We start from the raw sequence: 19,330 nt of genomic DNA, 5'->3' as shown, positions 1-19,330 counted from the left end.
TGCAAGTCTCACATTATTTTACTGTGTTGTCAAAACACCCTGCATGCCTGCAAACTGCCTACTATCCTTATATTAGAGGACATGACATTGTATTAGTGTGACTTTTGCTTTCATATATTGTAATTTCACCAGTCCTGAGCTGACATAAAACAGCTTTGCGCTCCTCCTTTCTCCCCCAAAGGAGCTTCTCACACGTTCACCAATGAACACTCTGTCCCATGTCATTGTTCCTGGAAAGAACAGAACTGCAGGCACTGAAAATAAGTCAGGCCTGCTGAAGTAATCACGGAGGACTACAGCCCAGCACCTGGTCTGAGACTGGGAGGCATGTGTGAGTCCACTCCAAGAGAGATGTGATAGCTTGAGGCCTGAAACTTGGCGGGGGTGCACTCCCCCCCTCCAATATGTCCATTGTCAGGGCACTAGCCCCCCCCTGCAGTTCTGCCATCCTTATACACTGTTGTTTTCAGCTCTACTAGCTCAATTAAAGCTAAGACGGGTATACCTCTGATTGCCACGCAGACAGACCATACAGTAAACCTAGAACTGAAACTTAAAAATAAACAAACCACAACACCAATTACAATTAAGGTATGTTAGTAACCGGTGTTCTTAAAAGACAAACGGACAGACTGTTTTATAAAGGGCAGTCTCCATACCTTTAGCCAATGGTTCCACGGTGATAATTTCGCTGCTGTTGCCTCTTCCTGCAGCAGTGACAGCCACCACCCAGACACTGTATTGTCGATTCCGACTCAAGTTGGGGATTCTGTAGGAAAATGAGTCAGGAGAGGCTTCAAACTCGCTGATTACCTGTGATGGGAGAGACAAATGTTTCCAAACTAAAATAAACAATATCTAGAGAAAGATTGTTGAGTGGAGTAGCTCAAGTCTTTTACCTCTGGACATCTGGAGTGAATGATGGTAATTGCTCCAAATAGACTGCACATGGTACTTAATAGGATAGAACTACATTTTGAAATCAATTTATTCAGTGAATTTAGCCCTATTTTCTGTTTGCAAATTGTCTGTACATAGATCGTGATTTTTATGACTGTTTCTTTTAATTAGGTTGATGAATAATTTTAATTAACATATTTGACAATGGTACTCCATGAATAGTTCTTATGAACACATTGCACAGTGGGTTGTAGTCAAATCATCCTGAGTGAATATTCATTTATTTGTCTGATTAGAGTCACTAGACATGCTTCGTGATGGGTCACCCATGTCTTAAGGCCTAGTTCCTATACCTTGATTGAAGGACTTAACCCACTTTCTTACTCCGATTGGATGATCTAAACTTTATAAACTACCTCCACTCCAGGTAAATTTTGTTTAGTCACAAAATTAATTTTGTTTTCTCGATTCAAAGATTCTCAGCTATGGGTCTTCTCAGCTACCGTGCTGGCTCAGGGCGATAATAGGTATAGTGCGGGCAGTGGAAGGTCAGTCTTCCCCAAATTGCCACACCAATATGCTTCAACTGTGTGCTGGAGAGATGCTAACAAGGTGCCAGCTAGTGCCGGTTGTGGTGAGATAGTTTACAGTGTATCCAAAATAACTTATGTAATTAAAGAAGCATGGGGATTTAAGGATGGCCAGAGATTTTGTATGTAAGTACACACCGTACAATGAGGCTTTATTCTTCTGAGGATTTGATCTGGGAAGGAAATTTTGTCTCAGGCTTGAACAGTAAATGCAACTGGAAGAATACAATAGACAGTGCTGAATACCAGGAGCTAGCTGTGATATTACTGCCTGACACCACACTATTACCAACTTACTTTCTCCTGCTGGTTCAGCTAGAAGGGAGTTGCAGTAAAAATATTGAAGCCATTAGTTAGCAATTACGTACAGTCAGAACATCCAGTTTTATTTCTAACACAGGTTCTGTGAATCTTGAATATATAAACAGCCAGGATAGCCAATCAGTTCAAAGGAATAAAGTAGAATCATTTTTATGTGCAACATTACACTTGGGTGTCATTAGCTAATGCCAGGCTACTAGAGTATTAATGATGCAAATTACAATTGTGTTGAGATTTTTTTTATTACAAATAAATATTCATATAATTCAAGGTTCATTAAAACAGACAGGCTGGGTGCATGAATGCCCTTTGATATACAAATATCTCAGGGTGGTAAAGGCCAATTCCAAGTAATTGGTATTTCAAAGGAGACTTTGACCTGAAAGTGTTCACATAAATTGTCCTTCAAAAGGAAATTCAGAATAAACGGGCTGTTTCTCAGGTGTCAATTAACATCTCTGTAGTCTGAACTGACAGGAAGTCTCAGCAAACTGGTGGGGCAATGCATACTCCTCTACCCTTGAGATGGCATCTTCTACACTGGGAAAAATGGATCATGTTAGAACATTTCAGGATTCAGAGTAGCAACTGTGTTAGTCTGTATCCGCAAAAAGAACAGGAGTACTTGTGGCACCTTAGAGACTAACAAATTTATTTGAGCATAAGCTTTTGTGGGCTACAGCTGTGGGCATCTGATGAAGTGGGCTGTAGCCCATGAAAGCTTATGCTCAAATAAATTTGTTAGTCTCTAAAGTACCACAAGTACTCCTGTTAGAACATTTGTTAACTAACAACATGTTAAACTCCATTTTGCCTTTAGGGTGGAGAAGGAATGCTTTGTTTAAAAATGTGTTGTCTGATCACTACCTCCGTTGCCACTGGGACATTTACTGCCATTCCATTGGTGGAAGAATCACAACACTGGTGTCTCCAATTCCTTTTAAGCTCCCTCATGTTTGGCTCCTTTCCGACTGCCACAGAGACTGGACAGCATTAGCAATTTTATCTGCTTCAATTAATTATTTACTCTTTCACTGAATCAATTCATTAATTGAATTTGGCATAACTAGCAAATATATCCATACTCAATTGGTACCTTTTTAGCAAGATTATTTAGCAAACCATTTCAGTTTTTAACTGGTTAACAGAATTCTCGCATTTCAACATCTAACATTAACTACCAAACACTTGGGGACATTCCAGTGACAAGGAATTGATTTTACTTCTAGCTTTTTTTTTGTTTCATTTCAGCTAGACTAAAATGTCAGAGACTTACATTGCATGAGGGGGGAAAGGGAGCTTTATGAGCAAGAAGATTAAATAACTAAAAAAAAGTTGTAATAAAACATTTTAAAGGAAATGTCTCCTTGCCATATATTAGGCTTTGCATGTCCCATTATGAATGCTGAAAGGAATGCTAAACTTGCTCAAGGGTTTCTTTCTACTGACTACTCCTGGGGGAATTCTGCACCAAAAAATTAAAAATTCTGTGCACAATATTTTAAATTTTGGCAAATTTTATTTGTCAAAATAACACTGTAGAATAAATGTTGGTAATTTATTTAATAATACCTGCCAGCAAGTATGTCTGTAACAATACAGACAATAAAAAAGATTCAAGAATTTTTTTCTTGACAAATAGATTCTTTACTAAGCATATACAGAACTCTGAGTAATAATTCACTTAAACTACAATACAGAAATGCATTTCTCGCACCCCTCACAAGCAGTGCGAAAGCTTGGTGGAGTCAGAGGTAACAGAGTAGCTGAGGGAGAGGGAAGTAATTGCTGGGAAGAAGCCTGAGAATGAATCTGGAGTGTTGGGTGTGGGTGGGAGAAGTATTGGATAGCGGGATGGATTCTTAGGGAGTTGGGGAGCCTCCCGCATGACCCCAGCCCCTCCCATTCAGTCAAGAACATTTGCCCCTGTCCTCATGTGTCCCTGTGCACTCCTTTCCCCCATCCCCATGTGTCCCTGCTCCCCCTTCCCCTGTCTCTATGTGTCCCTGCATCCCCACTTAGCCACCCCTGCACCTGTCTCCATGTGTCCCTGCACCCACATTCAGCCACTTCTGCACTTGTCCCCATGTGGCCCTTCACCCCCCTCACCCATCCCCATGTGTTCCTGCATCCCCGCTCAGCCGCCCTGCCTGTCCCCATGTGTCTCTGCACCCCCTTTGCCCATGTGTCCGTGCACCCCTACTCAGACCCTGCCAGCCCCGTGTGACCCTGCTTCTCCTGCCCCCATCCCCATGTGGCCCTGCACCCCCACTCCCATTCAGCCCCTGCCCCAGTCTGTCTCACCCCACTAGCCCTTCTGAACACCAGTCTATGTGATCCTCCAGCAGCCCCATGTGCCTCACTCTATCTGTCCTCCATCATATCCTGGGCCTTCTAACCTGGCCCAGTGGGCAGGGTGCTGTGAGGAAAACAGCCAGCTGCTTCTGCCGGTGAGCCAGCTGCTCTGTTTTGGCACCACAGCGGGCCCTGGTGGGAAAAAGTGTAACTGCAGCACCTCTCCAGCAGAATATATTTTTGGGGGAGAAAAGCGAGACACATGAATTCTGCACATGCACAGTGGCACAGAATTCCTCCCAGAGTAACTGACTGAGCTGGTGCAGTGGCTTCTTCAAGCTCTCCTCTGTTGGGTTTATTGTTTGCTGTTTCAGTTCACTGTTTGTGAAGCACAGCATGGAGCATGGCCATGGAAAACCTGCTGGGACTGTGCAGCATGAAATGGAAGCTATGTGACACATTCTCCCTTCTGTGCATTCTCTCTTCTAATTATCCATGTAGACCATCTACCTGCTGGAATCCAGGCAACAGAAAGAGAATCAGAGGAACAGCCATTCTAGGTAGCATACTTTCCCTCCCACATAGCCTCAAAAATATTACAAAATAGATTAGTTAATGTTGTTAGAGACGGCCTTAACTATCCCTTCCAAACTCTGTGACTTCATCAGTGGGACTGCAAGGTGCGGGTAACTAGATGGTGTCAGCTAGATGCAGAACAGCAGCTGGGCCACCTGTTTTGCCATGGCTGGGGCAAACCTATGGAAACTGCAGAAGAAGAATGCCTCTATGCAGCAGTCCAGGTATCCACAGGGTTAGGATCAAGGCCAGGATTTCCTGTAGATACACAGACAATGGGACAAGAACAAGCTGCTTCCCCTGTCTGCACTGAATCTCAGCCAGTTCTGCACTGAGAACAATTGCTGCATTGGAAATCTCTCTCTGTTCTGACCCTGCCAAGATTCCAAGGTATGACAAGTGTTCCTCTCCTTGCACATTTTCCTATGAAATCACAGAGATGCAGGTTAGGACTAGGATGAATTGAAAGAGCTATTTGAAGACTGCTGAGAGAAGAATGCAAACTGGGACTCAGACTTATGCTGTGGCTTGTGAAGAAACAGCAAAGTCAGTGCAGCTAACACCCCCAGCATGAGCATAAAAAGCATCAAATTAAAATGTAAAAGAAATGACAGCATTACTAGAAAGTGTGATTCTATTCTGAAATGTGCCCTTCTTATTCAATAGACCTATTCCCTGGGGGTATTCAGAATCACAGCTCCTTAGATTAGTGACTAAAATAAGATGTTACTCCTTTTTACTCCTCTTAACACTGCAGAGTCAACTCAGCTAATGATAAACTGGATTCTATGCCTTCTTGTACATCACCATCAACAGAACCAGCTTAGTCCTTAGGTGCACCCTTTGCAAACCTACTGAAGACCATGGAGTTGCACAGGTGGTGCTGAAGAAATGAATTAGCCAGAAGAACCTTTATTACTAGTGGTGATGAGTAAGACAAAACCCAGTTTGAATCTTCCATCCTGTAGTGTAATCTATTCCTCAGTAATCCATTTCACGATTACTCCAATTAGACTGGGATTTAGGCAGACACTGAGTGGGGCAGCACAAGCTGTGTATCTCAGTTGGCAAAGCAGAGAGCCAGGGAGTTACAGAGCATATATGTGTCTAACAGCCTCAATAAAGAATCACCTAGCTGTTTACTCCAGCCAAGTCCTGTCTCTCATTGCTACACATCACTGGTAGAGTTTGTAAGACTGGCAGTTAGAAATAAACATCACTTTACTTGTAAACCGAAGATGTTTGAGCTTGGAGACTTAGAGAGAAAATAATCACAGAACTCCAGCAATGCTATTTGTAATGAGCCACACTTTAAAGAACGACTCTTTAATTTACAGACTTAAAAAAACCTGTATGTGAAATCCTGACCCTAATGAAGACAATGTGAGTTTTGCATTGACTTTAAAAGGGTCAGGATTTCGCCCTGTGCTTTTGGAGCTAAAGGTTGTGAGTTCTATGATATATGTTTAAGAGGGTGTGAGGAATCCATACATGTTGAAATGATCAGATACTCAGTATTTTCTATTAAAATCCATCAGTTGCCAAATCTGAAGCTGGGTAATGAGACAAGTCCACCATTTTATGGAAAAGAAGGATGAGTTTTATTTTTAGCAGGGCTTTAAAAGAAGATGTGTTTAAAATGATATCATATAGTACATCAGTGCCATTTGTGCATATCAGTTAATCTGTTATTTCCAATCTATTTTAGAGATATGCACTATGGCTAAAAATGTTAAACAAAAAATTAAAGCTGACAGATTAAAACAATGAATCTACAATTATTTGTGCTGGTAATAAAGCTGTAAAATAGTTATAAAATAAGACTATGGTGTATGAATAGGTAAGTATTTTTAAAATAGCTGAAACATATAAAATAAGTCTATGTGTGGTTTATAAAAATAAGTATTAAATAAACAAATACTCTCATGCTGTATAAAGTGCCATGTAATCAAATTGACAGATAGGTTCATGCATTATAGGAAGTAAGTGTGGATTAGAGACAAAAGGCTCAGCACCCCTCCAGCAACCTTGACTCCAGCCATGCCTCCCTCTTGAGTGCACCTTTTACCCCCTTGGCCTACCCCTGACTCTGCCTTTTTAATATTCACCAATTTTCTTTCTCCTCTTTTAAAAAACTGATCATACTCTTAATCTACAAGGCCTGTAGAACTGTAATGACTATACCCCCATTTTGTTTATAACTGGTTTTGCATTATATTGTGTAGTTTTGCTCATGTCTTCAAAACTGGGGAGGGATAGAGATGGATGCAAAGACATCTTCATCAGGGTTAGGATGCAGGCATCCCCTGTGCAATACCAGTTGTGTTCCTACATCTGCAGCTAGAGAGCTAGAACAGGGTTGTATTTGTTCACCACAGGTCATCTGCCATACAGTGCCATGTATCCTTATGATATTTATATAAATAACAGAATAAATTACAATCAGTGTAATAACCAACCTTCCTGTATTTTCTGCGTGCATATGTTCTGCGCAACAAAATAATCGCTCAAAGTGAGTAATGATGGGCAAGTCAGAGAGAAAAGTCACTTCAATAAGAGGAAGACTGATTGTAATCTTTTCCTCCCATTTTATTCTATGGATCTCCAGTGAATGGTGTGTAGGGATCTGTCTCTTCTCTGACTGTACAATCACAGGAGCCAGCAGACAGATCATAGAATATCAGGGTTGGAAGGGACCTCAGGAGGTCATCTAGTCCAACCCCCTGCTCAAAGCAGGACCAATCCCTAGACAGATTTTTACCCCAGTTCCCTAAGTGGCCCCCTCAAGGATTGAACTCACAACCCTGGGTTTAGCAGGCCAATGCTCAAACCACTGAGCTATCCCTCCCCCCATGTATGTACAGTGATGCATGCAAAAGTCACAGCATGCAGGGATTATACCACCAGCAGCTATCCATATGTTGTGTTTGACACTAGGACAATGTAATGTAAAACAATGTAATACATCTTTTCTATTGGTGGATTGGTGTACAAATAAAACCTGAATCAGATACTGACTACCTTATGAAGTAAGTTCAAGATGTAGTGTCTAAAATAGTGGCGGACAAATTTGGTTCAGGCAAACCAAAAGTCGAACAATCCTTAACCTTTGTCAATTCCTCAAATCAAATAATATTTTAGGGTCCAATTGGTTTGGTTCCCTGGCCAAACAATCTTATTTTCCCCACAACCTCTTTAGGTCCCTCTATCTCCCCCTCTTACTTTTACATAAGTATTGACAGACCTAGCCGAATCTGTGCTAGGCCCACTGCACTTCTACTTGGAACTTTGAGGGTGGGTGTATTTATTTATAAAAGCCATTTTTCCCCATATCCGTTGAACTAGGCAATTTTCACAGTTTCAATGCGACCAGTAAACACTATGAAAACTAGTTTCAGTAAGATGAAGAGTGTGAAGCACTTAGTCAAAGGCAACGCACTTAAGGATCACAATTCTTCCATAATCTGCTGAAGTATTATGATTTTGTATGGCATTGCGTAAGGTATATCAAATCACGCAGTCTCTAGGGAACCCAGTAATAACTGTGCACAACAAAGATAGCTTTTCAAAGGAAAGCGATGATACGAGTTTACATAACCATACTTTCCTAACATAAAAAAAAATCCCCAGCAGTGTGTTTTTCTATTACACACACATACTTTTACAAAAATAGACCAAATGAACTTGAAAAGTAATTTAGAAGTCACTCTAGTCTACTGTTCAACCATTATGATTTGTCATGTAATTAAACCTTCCCTAATTACGAAAAGTGCATATTATTTCTTTGTCTACCATGGAAATATTTATGCAGTAAGTAAAGAAAAAAAAATCAACAATTTTATAGCTGAGATGTTACCTTCTGAGAAAAATGGAATGTATAATGGCAGCAAAGATACCTCCTTAATTAGGCAGAGGAAAAGGCACCACTGAAATCCATCAGTGGAGGTTGCACACCTTCCATTTCAACCCTCACTAGGTACAATAGGCCAAACTAATTCGGCTTTTAGACTTCCCTTAGCAGGAAATTAGAGTACTGTAGTGAAGTCATCTTACTCCACACCTTAATATGGGTGGAATAGAAGACAAGAGCTAACTGTCTTCCATTTAGTATCCTTTCAGCGTGCTGTTTTACTTAAATCGCTCCTTCTTCCCCATCTCTAACCATCCCATAGACGGAATAGCTGATTTATTTTCAGTTAAATGACCCACTTCATGGAAGCAGCAGAATAACCTGCTTTAATGATTTTCCTTTCTAAATGTACTACCTCATGTGATGAGCTGAGAGCTTTTGTAACCGGTTATGCAATCTAGGTTTTAATACAGTATATTTCTGATAGATGTTATCATACACTGTTGAACTATATATATAGTCCACATTTTGCATAAGGTCACGAGTCCTTAGTTTTTTGCTCTGCTTTCCCATCACATCTGAAGTCCTGCCACTCTTGCCCTCTGTTTTTCCACCAATGAAATCCTGCTCCTTATTCCTCATCCCACTTTGAGCATGAGACATGTGTCTTTGGTCTCCCTTTTCCTATCCTGACATTGCTATTTCCCCTAAGCAGGGAGGCTGCTGTCACTTGCTATTGTGATGCTGTTTTCCAGGCTCTTTCGGCTTCCCAGTTTTTATTTAATCTAAATTGGTTCATTCATCTCTTATATAAATGGAAATCTGTTTCTGCAAGCAATTAAGGTTAGCAGTCAGCTTTAAAACGTAGCTGCATTTTTGTATTTTTCTGTTTTGCACAATGAAAAAATATTCTTCCAAAATGAAAAGAAAAGAGAGTGTAGTTCACAAGGTTGTGTGGTGTAGGGGTCCTCTCCTGGAATCTTGGACAGAAATTGGGAATTCAATGATAGTTGCTTTTCTTTTTTCACTGGTGAATCAAATTCTTGTGTTTGAAATATTCTAGGCAGATGCTGCCCTTTGGAATCAAAATGTTTCAAGCTGAAAATTTCAGTTTCCCTTTGCCTAAAGTCAGCAGAACTTCTATCAGAGTCTGCCCTTGCAAATTGAATCTGGCTGTGAGAAGTGCTGGCAAATCTGCACTTCAGAAACCCACAGGGTCATTTGATGGATGCATTGCGTAGAAGTGTGCACAATATGGCCAGCAATAATTGTTCATTTTTTTGTTAATTCAGAGTGGTTTATTGTGGCTTTTATATATCCAATGGACTCCCAAGAATTGTTTTTACTGGAAAGAACATTAACTATATTTAGGCGTGGCAGAATTTAATTTTTAATTTTTTATAATTTTGATCATCAATGTTTATTTTGAAGCTTTTTTTTCTGTTTTTTGTCCATTTCAATTTTCACCATTGCAGGAAATTATGGGGAGGTCAGAGAATAATGATTTAATGATAGTACACTTTGAGATTCAAAAAGTTAAAGCTTTATAACCATTAACACACAAATTGTCAACATCACATGTCAACAAATGCTCCTTGTACCCTGGTTCTGGTCTCAGCTCCCCCCTTGACACACACAAGAGAAAATTCAGTTCCATCCAGTTTGTTTACCTTTAAAAGTCTTGTTCCTCCTGGGGAAGATTTGTAAAAGCCCCCCCCCCCCCCGCTCGCAGGAGCTGGTTAAAGAAAACGGGGAACGTCTATCCTGCTTTCTGGCCTCCCTCTCCACCAAGACCAGCCAGGATCCCAGCAGCAAGAGAAGGTGCATCCCAGCTTTGCCTTTTAGTGATGAAAGGAGGAAAGTTCAGCCACCGGGAGAGAGCAGTGGGAGCTGGTGGGCGGACAAAGTTTGCAGAAGTTCCCCAGATGGGAAGATCACACAAGACGGTGACAATGTGTTTTAGAGGCCATTTTCAGGAGCTGAGACCAGAGCCAGGGAGAGGGGGCTCCGGCTCAAGAGAAGAGCTCATCAGGGGCGTTAGAGAGAAGGGTCCCGCATTAGCAGAGGAAAGGTCTCGTACTGGGGGAGTCATGCGGTGGGCATCCTGCATAGCAGGGCAATGGAGAAATGGGGACCATGCATGGGGGTCCATTATGGGACACAAGTTGCATAGGAGAAGTGTGATGCCTTTTAGGCGGTCGCCCATCTCTTCTCAGTTCCGCCTCCCACTCTGTGTGCAGGTCTAACCATTCTGGGGAGTGGATGAACTCTTGGGCAGCAATGCCATCGTGAGTGGTCCCCTGACTTCTGGGAATCCTGGGGCTGAAGTTGTCTTGGCTGAAAATGACCTGGGTTTGGGGGTAGGAGGAGATGGTGATTGGGTACAAGGAATGTTTCTGCTTCATCAGGCACCGGTACTGATTTACTCCAGATTTCAAATGCAGTGGCAGCGGCCGGGATCGGTGGCCACGAAGCCTCCCTCTGGAGCAAGAAGGCAGCCTGAGCCCATGAGCGAGGGTGTGTGTGTCAAGGCGGGGGACAGGCAGCAGGCTGGGGAGGAGTTGCCCCACCCTCCTGGCAAAGGCAGGAAGGGGAAGAGAGGCCGCCCCCTGCAGTGAGGGTCTCTGAAAAGTGAAAACCAATGCAAATGATGAGCCTCCAAAGGGAGGTGAGCCACGCCTGGCATTTGCCTCCTGCATGGACAGCCTTTTTCCCCTGATGCTTCAGGCAAATTATTGTGGGGAGGCTTAGCCTCCCCAAGCCTCTTATACATGCCAACCATTATAAACATAGAGTAATTAAAGAGATGTAGTCAAAGTTGGTCACCTTAATCTCTGACCTATTCTCTTTTTCCTGATATCTTTTTGCAAACTCTGTGTCACTCTGTTAATGTGGTAGATTCTCTGCAACCCTACAGGCAGCAGTTCAAGTAAGGGGGTGAAGGGCAGAGCACTGATCCTCTCCCTTTACTGAAAGCAGAAAGAAGGTTCTCCCCTTCACACTTTCTACTGGGCTTGGAGGAGATTGACTCCCCTAAAGCTCTACCTTCTCCTACCACCTCTTCACTGACTGATGGAAGAAGGACAAATGAAGAAGACTCTGCAGTGGCAGCAGATGTACCTGGCTAGGGGGTTTATGGAACTCCAGGTCTTCTTGCCACTAGGTGGAGCTGTACCAGCACCTGATAGGAGTAGAAGAATTGGGGAAGCTGGAGGTCACCTATTTTTCTTCTCCTGAAGATCTCTTCCCCTGCTGAATCCCCTCCCTGCCAAGTGGGGAAGAGAGGAAAATAGGCAGAGCTTGGTGCCTTCAGCTCATCCTCCAGGAGAAAAGGGAGCTTCTCACACAAGTTTCCCCAGCCCAGCCAAAACAGAGGTGGTTGGGAGCATAAGGATTATCCCACTACATAGTTGCACCCTCTATGAGTGCACACACGCACTCACGTACGCGCGCACACCCACCATTTTTGTTTGGCTGGCTATAGACCTGATTGAGGATAAGGACTCCTGCCAAATACATTTATTCCTTTGTCCTCAGACCAAGTCCCCCCACAGAAGATGATACCGGGTCACTTCGTTACATGATATCCAAACGCCAGGATGGCAAACCACCACCAACATTGATGAGCGCCTCCTTCTATTTTCATCTAATTTACGAATGCCTACAAGTTAACATATGGGACTGGCAGGGGGGAGAATTTAGGGACGAGTGCAAAATTATATTATGGTTGCTGGGGGTAAGTGAGGGAAATATCTGGCTCTTGTTTAGGACACTGTTTTCAACTGTGTAATGTCCAAGAAGTCCCCATAATAAATCAGTGAACGTTTTTTTTTCCCCAAATGAAAAATGTAATAATGATGCTGGCTTTTAAAACAGAGCTCTGCCAGCTCCGGGGTACGATAGCAGCAACATGCAATATGAAAGCACCGTTCTATTTACAATCTCTCTCTCTCAGTTTAGGTTTCAATAGACGATGGTAAAATCCTTATCTGAGGATGTTTTTATGACAAACCAACCAACCAAACAACAAACAAACAAACAAAACCAAGACATTTTCTCTTAACAAAAAAAAAAAAAAATATCAGGCTGAGGTCCTAAAATGAGTCTTGTCTTACCCAAAGAGGATGCCTAAATTGTGGTTTACAGATGCTGACAATTTGGTGTGATTGGCCATTTCTGTTCAAGATAGAGTGCTCTGTACTGAATAGGAGGTGCTGCTGGGAAAATCATAATTATATGAATCAGCAGAGTTTTATGGAGGAGTTTACACAGCCTGCCCTTAAGATTTTTTAAATTTATAATGTATGCAAACAGCAAAAGGTTCTATTTCCATAGGCTCTAGGAACCTTGACATTACATCACAAAATTGCAGCAGCACAATGCAACATAATCCAACACCAGCAGTGGCTCTAGTCAGTCCTAGCAGAACACTCACATTTACTCCACAAAATGTCTCTGTAGCATAAACCATGAGAGAAGCGTTTTGAGCCTAATAATGAGGTGTTAGCAAAAGATGGAGGTTAACACAATTTGTGAGCCACAAAAAAAAAAAAAAAAAAAAAGGATTTGCCCAAGAAAGAATATAATCAGAGAGAACCTTCAAAACAAATTCCAGTTACTGGATGTATTGTATGGTGCTTAATCTCCCTGTGATATAAACCAAGTACAACAATGTTTCCAGCAAAGAAGCTGGAGGAAATGTGTGAGAAGTAAACAAAAAGAAGCAGCAGCACCACCTGGTGTTTTTTCTAAACCATAGACACAGTGACTTAGTAATTAACCTGTTTGAAGCATCACAATCATGACCTAAAAAATACAGGCAAGGTCTGGTTCACTAAAACCCAAACAACCTTCTTTGAGCAACACCTACTCCCTTAGTAGTCAGTGCTGTAAAACCAATAGCTAGTTTAACACCAACAGCAACACATCATATCATCAAGATATTTTGGGTTTCAACACAGTGATTTTTGAAATAATGGAATTAGGGGAAAAAATGTCAAAAAATGCTTAGAAGACTAAGTCCCATTTCTAAAGGGCCAGATTTTCAAAAGTATTTAGGTGCCTGAATATGCAGACAGGCACCTAGTGGGATTTCAGAAGCATCTAGGCAGGTTAGGAGCCTATTTCCCATTGATTTCAATGGGAGGTAGGTGCATAATCTTGTAGGTGCTTTTGAAAATTGCAAAAGGGTCCTGCCTGCATCTTTAGGTACCTAAATACCTTTGAAAATTAGTCCTTAGGTTCCTAACTCACTTTTGAAAATGGGACTTGGGCACTTTTGAATATTTCCCCCTAAGCCTCATTTTAATTCGGGAACAACATTTTTATTGCATCATAAACTGAGGCTATGTTCAGTTAAAAGTACCATGGTTGATGAAAACTCTCATTTAACACTCCCACACCTTTCTGCTACATAGAGAAATAAATATAAAATGCAATAAATAAAACGTATTGATAAATATGTTACATTTGTATCAGAAAGACAACCATTGATGTTTATAAAGAATAGATGTTCCCCCAGATTTTAAAATAGCTGGATTCCTTCCTGATTGAGGGAGAGAGAAAGGCATGAGATGGCTAGCCAATGTTCAATTCAGTTATCCCTTGTCACATTTTCAACAAGTAATAATGTGCATATATAGGATGGGCAAATGCTTCTGGCATAAATACTCATATTCACAAGCAAATATGGTCGTTCACACATTATTACATTCATTCACAAATGAATGCCCAAGCCAGAACTGTAGGAACACAGATCCAAATGCAAGTTGGAGTTAGCAAATATGTTCATAAATAAATGTTTCCACAATTTATCCAGCTGTAATTGTGTCACAGATAGCTGGCAGTTGGTCTTGTGAGAACCAACTAAAAAGCTTCAGAACCTGTGCCTTTAAAATCATTCAACCTTGGAATCCTATGATTTGAAATGATTTGTAAATTAGTGTGCTGTATTAAGCGTTAAGTACTGTCACCAAGGATATATATATTATGGGGGGAGGGGAAACGTTTCAGAGAAAGAAAAGCAAAAGGGAAAAAATTCAATAAAAGTGTTAGGCACTAAACATCTGGAAATGTATATGGATAGATTAATACTGAACTTCTAAAGTTGTTTTGTAGAACTTACTGTGGGATAGGGGTGTGAGCAGAACACTGTGTACTTTCGGATGACACCATTTAACTTAAATGGGGGGAGCCAGGACACAAATACTGTGGATGGTGATGCTGCAGCAGCTTTAACTCCAGCAGGAGGACCTGGAACTGAAAGAGCAACATGTATAGTTATCAAAGTGGACCAACGCAATCGAAACAGACTGACCTGTATAGTACAGCATATCTAACAAGAAAACAGCTCAGAGGTCTTAATGTACTCAAGAAATGGAAAAAAAGGGGAAGAAATCCTACCAAGAGTCAATTGCATCCAGTGAAGTATTTGTTATAATTAATATTTTATATATCATTCCCCCAGCCCACAAATATTATTGAATCTTTGCAGAGATTACATATGTGAAATTATGTGCTCTACATATTTATTATATAAATTTGCATATATTTATACATATCTATATGCACACAATTATTTATTTACAGTAGATCCTTATGTATTGCATCACAAACTATGTGAAAAATCTAATTAAGGCTGCACAGTTAAACACTCAAGTCAGGAAATGCCATATTTAATTTTCTGTGTACAACATTAATCCTGCCTCCCTGTGTATTTGCATTATGAGAAAGAATTTAATGATATGCACTCATATTTCTTAAGCATACAATATATTGTATAATTTTTCTACAACTTCAGATATATAGGCATAGCCTCTTCCTATTGTGTACGTGAGACCGTCCATGAAATATGAAACTTATATGAAAAGTATGCAATAAACTGTACTTATTACAACATGCTACAAGGTCTTTTTAGTGTGAGAGCTGGTTGAATTTTTTTTTGGACAGAATAGTTTTCCACTGAAAAATGCAAGTCAGTAAAAAATCTAAATGTTTTGTGGGAATGAGTCTATTTCAACAACATTTTCTATGGGAAAAATTCAGAATATTTCATATTGATAATGTCAAAACATTTTGTTTAGATAGTGTTGAACATTTTCATTATCATTATCATTTCAACTTAGAATACATTAAATATTATTTTAATTATAGATACACCTGTAACATAAAAATTAAAATAAGATTTTCAACACTATCAAAAAGAAATGTTTTGATAGTATCAAAACAAACCATTTTGATGGTTCCAAATACATTTTTTTCTGAATTTTTGAATGGGAAATTTCAGCTTATTGTTCTGATTCTGAATTTCTTTTTAATGTTGGAATGAAAATTTCGGTTGCTGATCTGATCTTTTCAGTATCATAAAAAAATTGCTACTAAATACACACCATCTTAGGCCCTGGTTCTGAAATTAATAGGCACCACACAGGTGGTAAGGTCTGCTCTCAAGAAGAAGCTAGCGAGATTGGGGCCTATGTTTGCAGCTAAAGTTAGTTTCATAGTTAAATGCCTCAGCCTTTGAAATGCATTTAAGGAAAACTTCAGTTTCTACATGTGCATAGATAAATCAGCTTTGTCGTACACTGCCACTCAATGGGATCTAATATTTTTCTAAACAGTGTAAGAAAGCTGATTGGTAAGTACCACTAACTACAATTTTGCCTAAGATGCAGCCATTCAAAATACTATAGAAGCTTCCTGTAATCCAGCATTTTCTATTTATCCTGTATTGAGAATGTTACTAAGGGTCCAAATGAGGAGCTCATCGTTATATTCACATAAACCCCCCCCCCACCCCTTCCACCAATCCTTGCTCTGAAAGGCTAATTCATTTAGTAGATTCTATCCAATCCACAGTAAATATTGATGTTTGACAGCATTCAGCTCAATATTTATATCCAGCTCATTAGAAATGCTATTTGTTACTGCTGCTGAAGAATGAAACCTGGCTCTCCTGGGTAATTACTTAGCCCAGTGGGAGATTCCTTTATGGTTAGTAATGTCTCCTGAAAATCACTGCAACTAGATAAGCGAGTTTAAAATAATTTATTGCCAAATTAGTGTTTGATCCATGGGGAGAGGTTCTGACGGGAGTGGCTCTTATCTGTCAACTGCTGAAGGATTAATTCAAAATTGATCTAGAGTTTTCCAGACACATGAAAAGCTTTACTTTTCACTGGATTCCTATATTTTCTCCTAGAAGGTGTAGATATTGACAAACTTTAATTGCTAATAATTTTTCATTTTAGATATTCATTCAGAAAACCCTGAAGGATATTGCTGTGACATGTAAATCCAAGTTTGTTTTTATCTTCTCCCTCTAGATATATATACAAACATACATACACACATATCCAGCTTCTGCATTCAGGAAAGCTACATGAGGCTGTGAAAGTGTTCTATCCTGGAGCATAGAGTGGGTTTATATAATAAAATAACTGCAATGCTTATTAAATGTGATCCCTGAATATTCTGAAGAACCTATGTTTGGTGGTGATATGTGCTGCTGACCTTCTTATTGAGAGACATGCTCACAATCCTACACTGGTAGCCACTGTCACCCATTGCCACTCTTTTCTATGGAACTAATAGTACAGCTGGGCAGGAAATGTTAGAGTTTTTCCTGCTACAGTTTTTCAGATTTTGAATGTTTTTCTGTCCCAAAACAGAATGAAAAATTGAAATCACAAAAAATGTTGAGAGTTGATAATCTAGAAAAAATACAGACAAAAATACAATAAAAAATACAGAGAAAAATACAATCAAAACATTTCATTTTGAAAATGTCAGAACAAGACTTTGACAATTTCAATTCTTTTTTTTTTCAAAAATTTGTAGACCGAGAGATTGAAACCAACCCCTTCTCATTAAAAGTTTAGATTTCAAGTAACTGATATTTTCCCATGAAAAAGTATTTTGTTGGAAAATTCCTGACTGACTGTACCTAATAGCTTCTGGTTATAATAGGACAGATAATCCCACATGTTCTCTCAAAATTGGCTAATGGCTGTAGTGATTTTAAGAGGGTGAATTCAAAGGTGATCTTTTGGTTGCAGCCTGAGATTTCCATCATTCTCACAAGCTCTTTGAGTCCTCTAATTCCTAACATTTAGAAGCTAGACATGGCATGTACTATGGACCGCTTTTCAGTGACTGCCAGGGGTGAGACAGAATAAAGGTGAGTTGGGAGGAAAGAAAGACTCAACACCAAAACACTAAACACCACTTAAAGCTGTCCTTGTGATCAGACATTGGACCCCAAGCTCGTTCCCTGGACAATAGGAGCTTAAAAACAGCATAGAGATAGCATGTTTCACGACATGCAGGAAAGGGAGCACTTTGTGTTGTCCCTGTGGCTGCATGAAAGTGTGTTGAAAGGTGGGAGAGGACAATTATACTGAGAGGACTAGGATGGGGAATAGAATTTACTGATGGTGGAGCATGGGGATCTAGAGTGGCTGTGGCTCCAGGAGCTCTCTCACAGCAGGTGTGTAGCTGACTATTTTTCTTCACAGTACCAGACACCCGGGAGGCAAAAGTGCCATGAGTGGTACATTTGAAGGCTCTATCACCCCTGTGAGAGCAAAGCTTTGCTCTGTACACAGGATTTTGACTCTGCAATATACAGAGCCAAGCCACTAACGATTAAGTCTGGCACCCAACTTTTTTGGGTGGAAAAAAAGGCATTGCTGCCTAAACTTATATTCCCTCTAGACAATATGAGCAGAATGTTTTAAAATAAAAAAGAGTGAATTTGAAAAGCAAGACAGAAAGACACATGTATCTTTCTGGATCATCCGAGTCCCAAAAGCTGCATATGGCAGCTACGCAATAATACAAAGTCAGGCATAGCAGATTAAGGCTGCCACAAGGCCAAATTGGGCTGTATGTACCCACATCTAAGTATCCCTTTTTAATAGAGCCTTGCGTGAGTTAATAGCCCAGATTCTCAGCTTGTGCAAATTGGTGTCGTTCCATTGAAATCAATGGAGCTGTGCTGATTTACACTAGCTGAGGGTCTGGCTCAATAGGTCTATCTAATAAAGAATAGAGAGTCATTGTTTTAATTAAGGTTTTATAATGTATCATTTCCAATAAAGAAATATGAAGGAAATAATTCAATCCCCATACCATCAAATATAGCTTGTGAAATGCAGTTTAAACCCAAGGAGGGAGAGAATTAGAAAATCTATTTTAATTTTTAATAATCAGTAAAATAAATCCACGGGTGAAGAAGACACTTGGCTTATGAGTGGCTCCATTGAGAGTGAAAAGGGTAGGGTAAAATGCAATGAATTCTTAAAATAGGAAGTTTCTGCTCCACTTCTCATGGTTCCACTAGGATCTCTGAGCGGAACAATTACTTTCTCCGAAGGCTCCTGGGGAGAAAAGCTATGCAAAAACATGAATGATGCCACCTTCAAAGGAAGCCTCACTTCATATTCTCAGCTGGAACCTCTCTCATTTCCTAAGCTCAACAGCAACTATGTCTGACCTCTGGTGTCTAAAATGAGTATTGATTATTACAAGAAATCCAAATGCAAACTCATTTTCTCTAGCCTGATTTCCTTATCACTTACTGTTTACATTTGCTACTTGGGAAGAAAATATTTTGTCAATTTCAGGGCTGCTAAAGATATTCTGGATTTATGGACATGTATATCGGAGCTGGGAACCCATATTTAAGTGATGAACGGCCACAATGTGCCTTTATCAATAATAATGGGACATACCAGGCCATTGATTTAAGGAAAACTTCCTACTGATGTAAAAACAAGAAACAAAAACAAAAACAAAA

At 40.2% G+C, this 19,330-nt stretch overlaps 1 protein-coding gene across 2 annotated transcripts in view; it reads right to left on the bottom strand.

Annotated features, from left to right (window-relative positions):
* LOC112117098 (Down syndrome cell adhesion molecule homolog) overlaps window positions 1-19,330 on the bottom strand; it is a 508,166-nt gene that overhangs the window by 77,213 nt on the left and 411,623 nt on the right. For both annotated transcript variants that reach the window (XM_029911462.1, XM_029911464.1), the window contains exons 18-19: window positions 14,657-14,790; window positions 660-813 (exon numbers count right to left, since the gene is read on the bottom strand). In XM_029911462.1, coding sequence (XP_029767322.1) covers window positions 660-813; window positions 14,657-14,790 — 288 coding nt within the window. The remainder of the gene's footprint in view (window positions 1-659; window positions 814-14,656; window positions 14,791-19,330) is intronic.

The sequence above is a fragment of the Terrapene carolina genome, unplaced genomic scaffold, assembly GCF_002925995.2.
Source record: "Terrapene carolina triunguis isolate 2854851 unplaced genomic scaffold, T_m_triunguis-2.0 Scaffold30, whole genome shotgun sequence".
Classification (NCBI taxonomy): Eukaryota; Metazoa; Chordata; order Testudines; family Emydidae; genus Terrapene; species Terrapene triunguis.
Note: the sequence above shows the minus strand (reverse complement) of the source record. Positions and strands in the feature narration are given on the sequence as shown.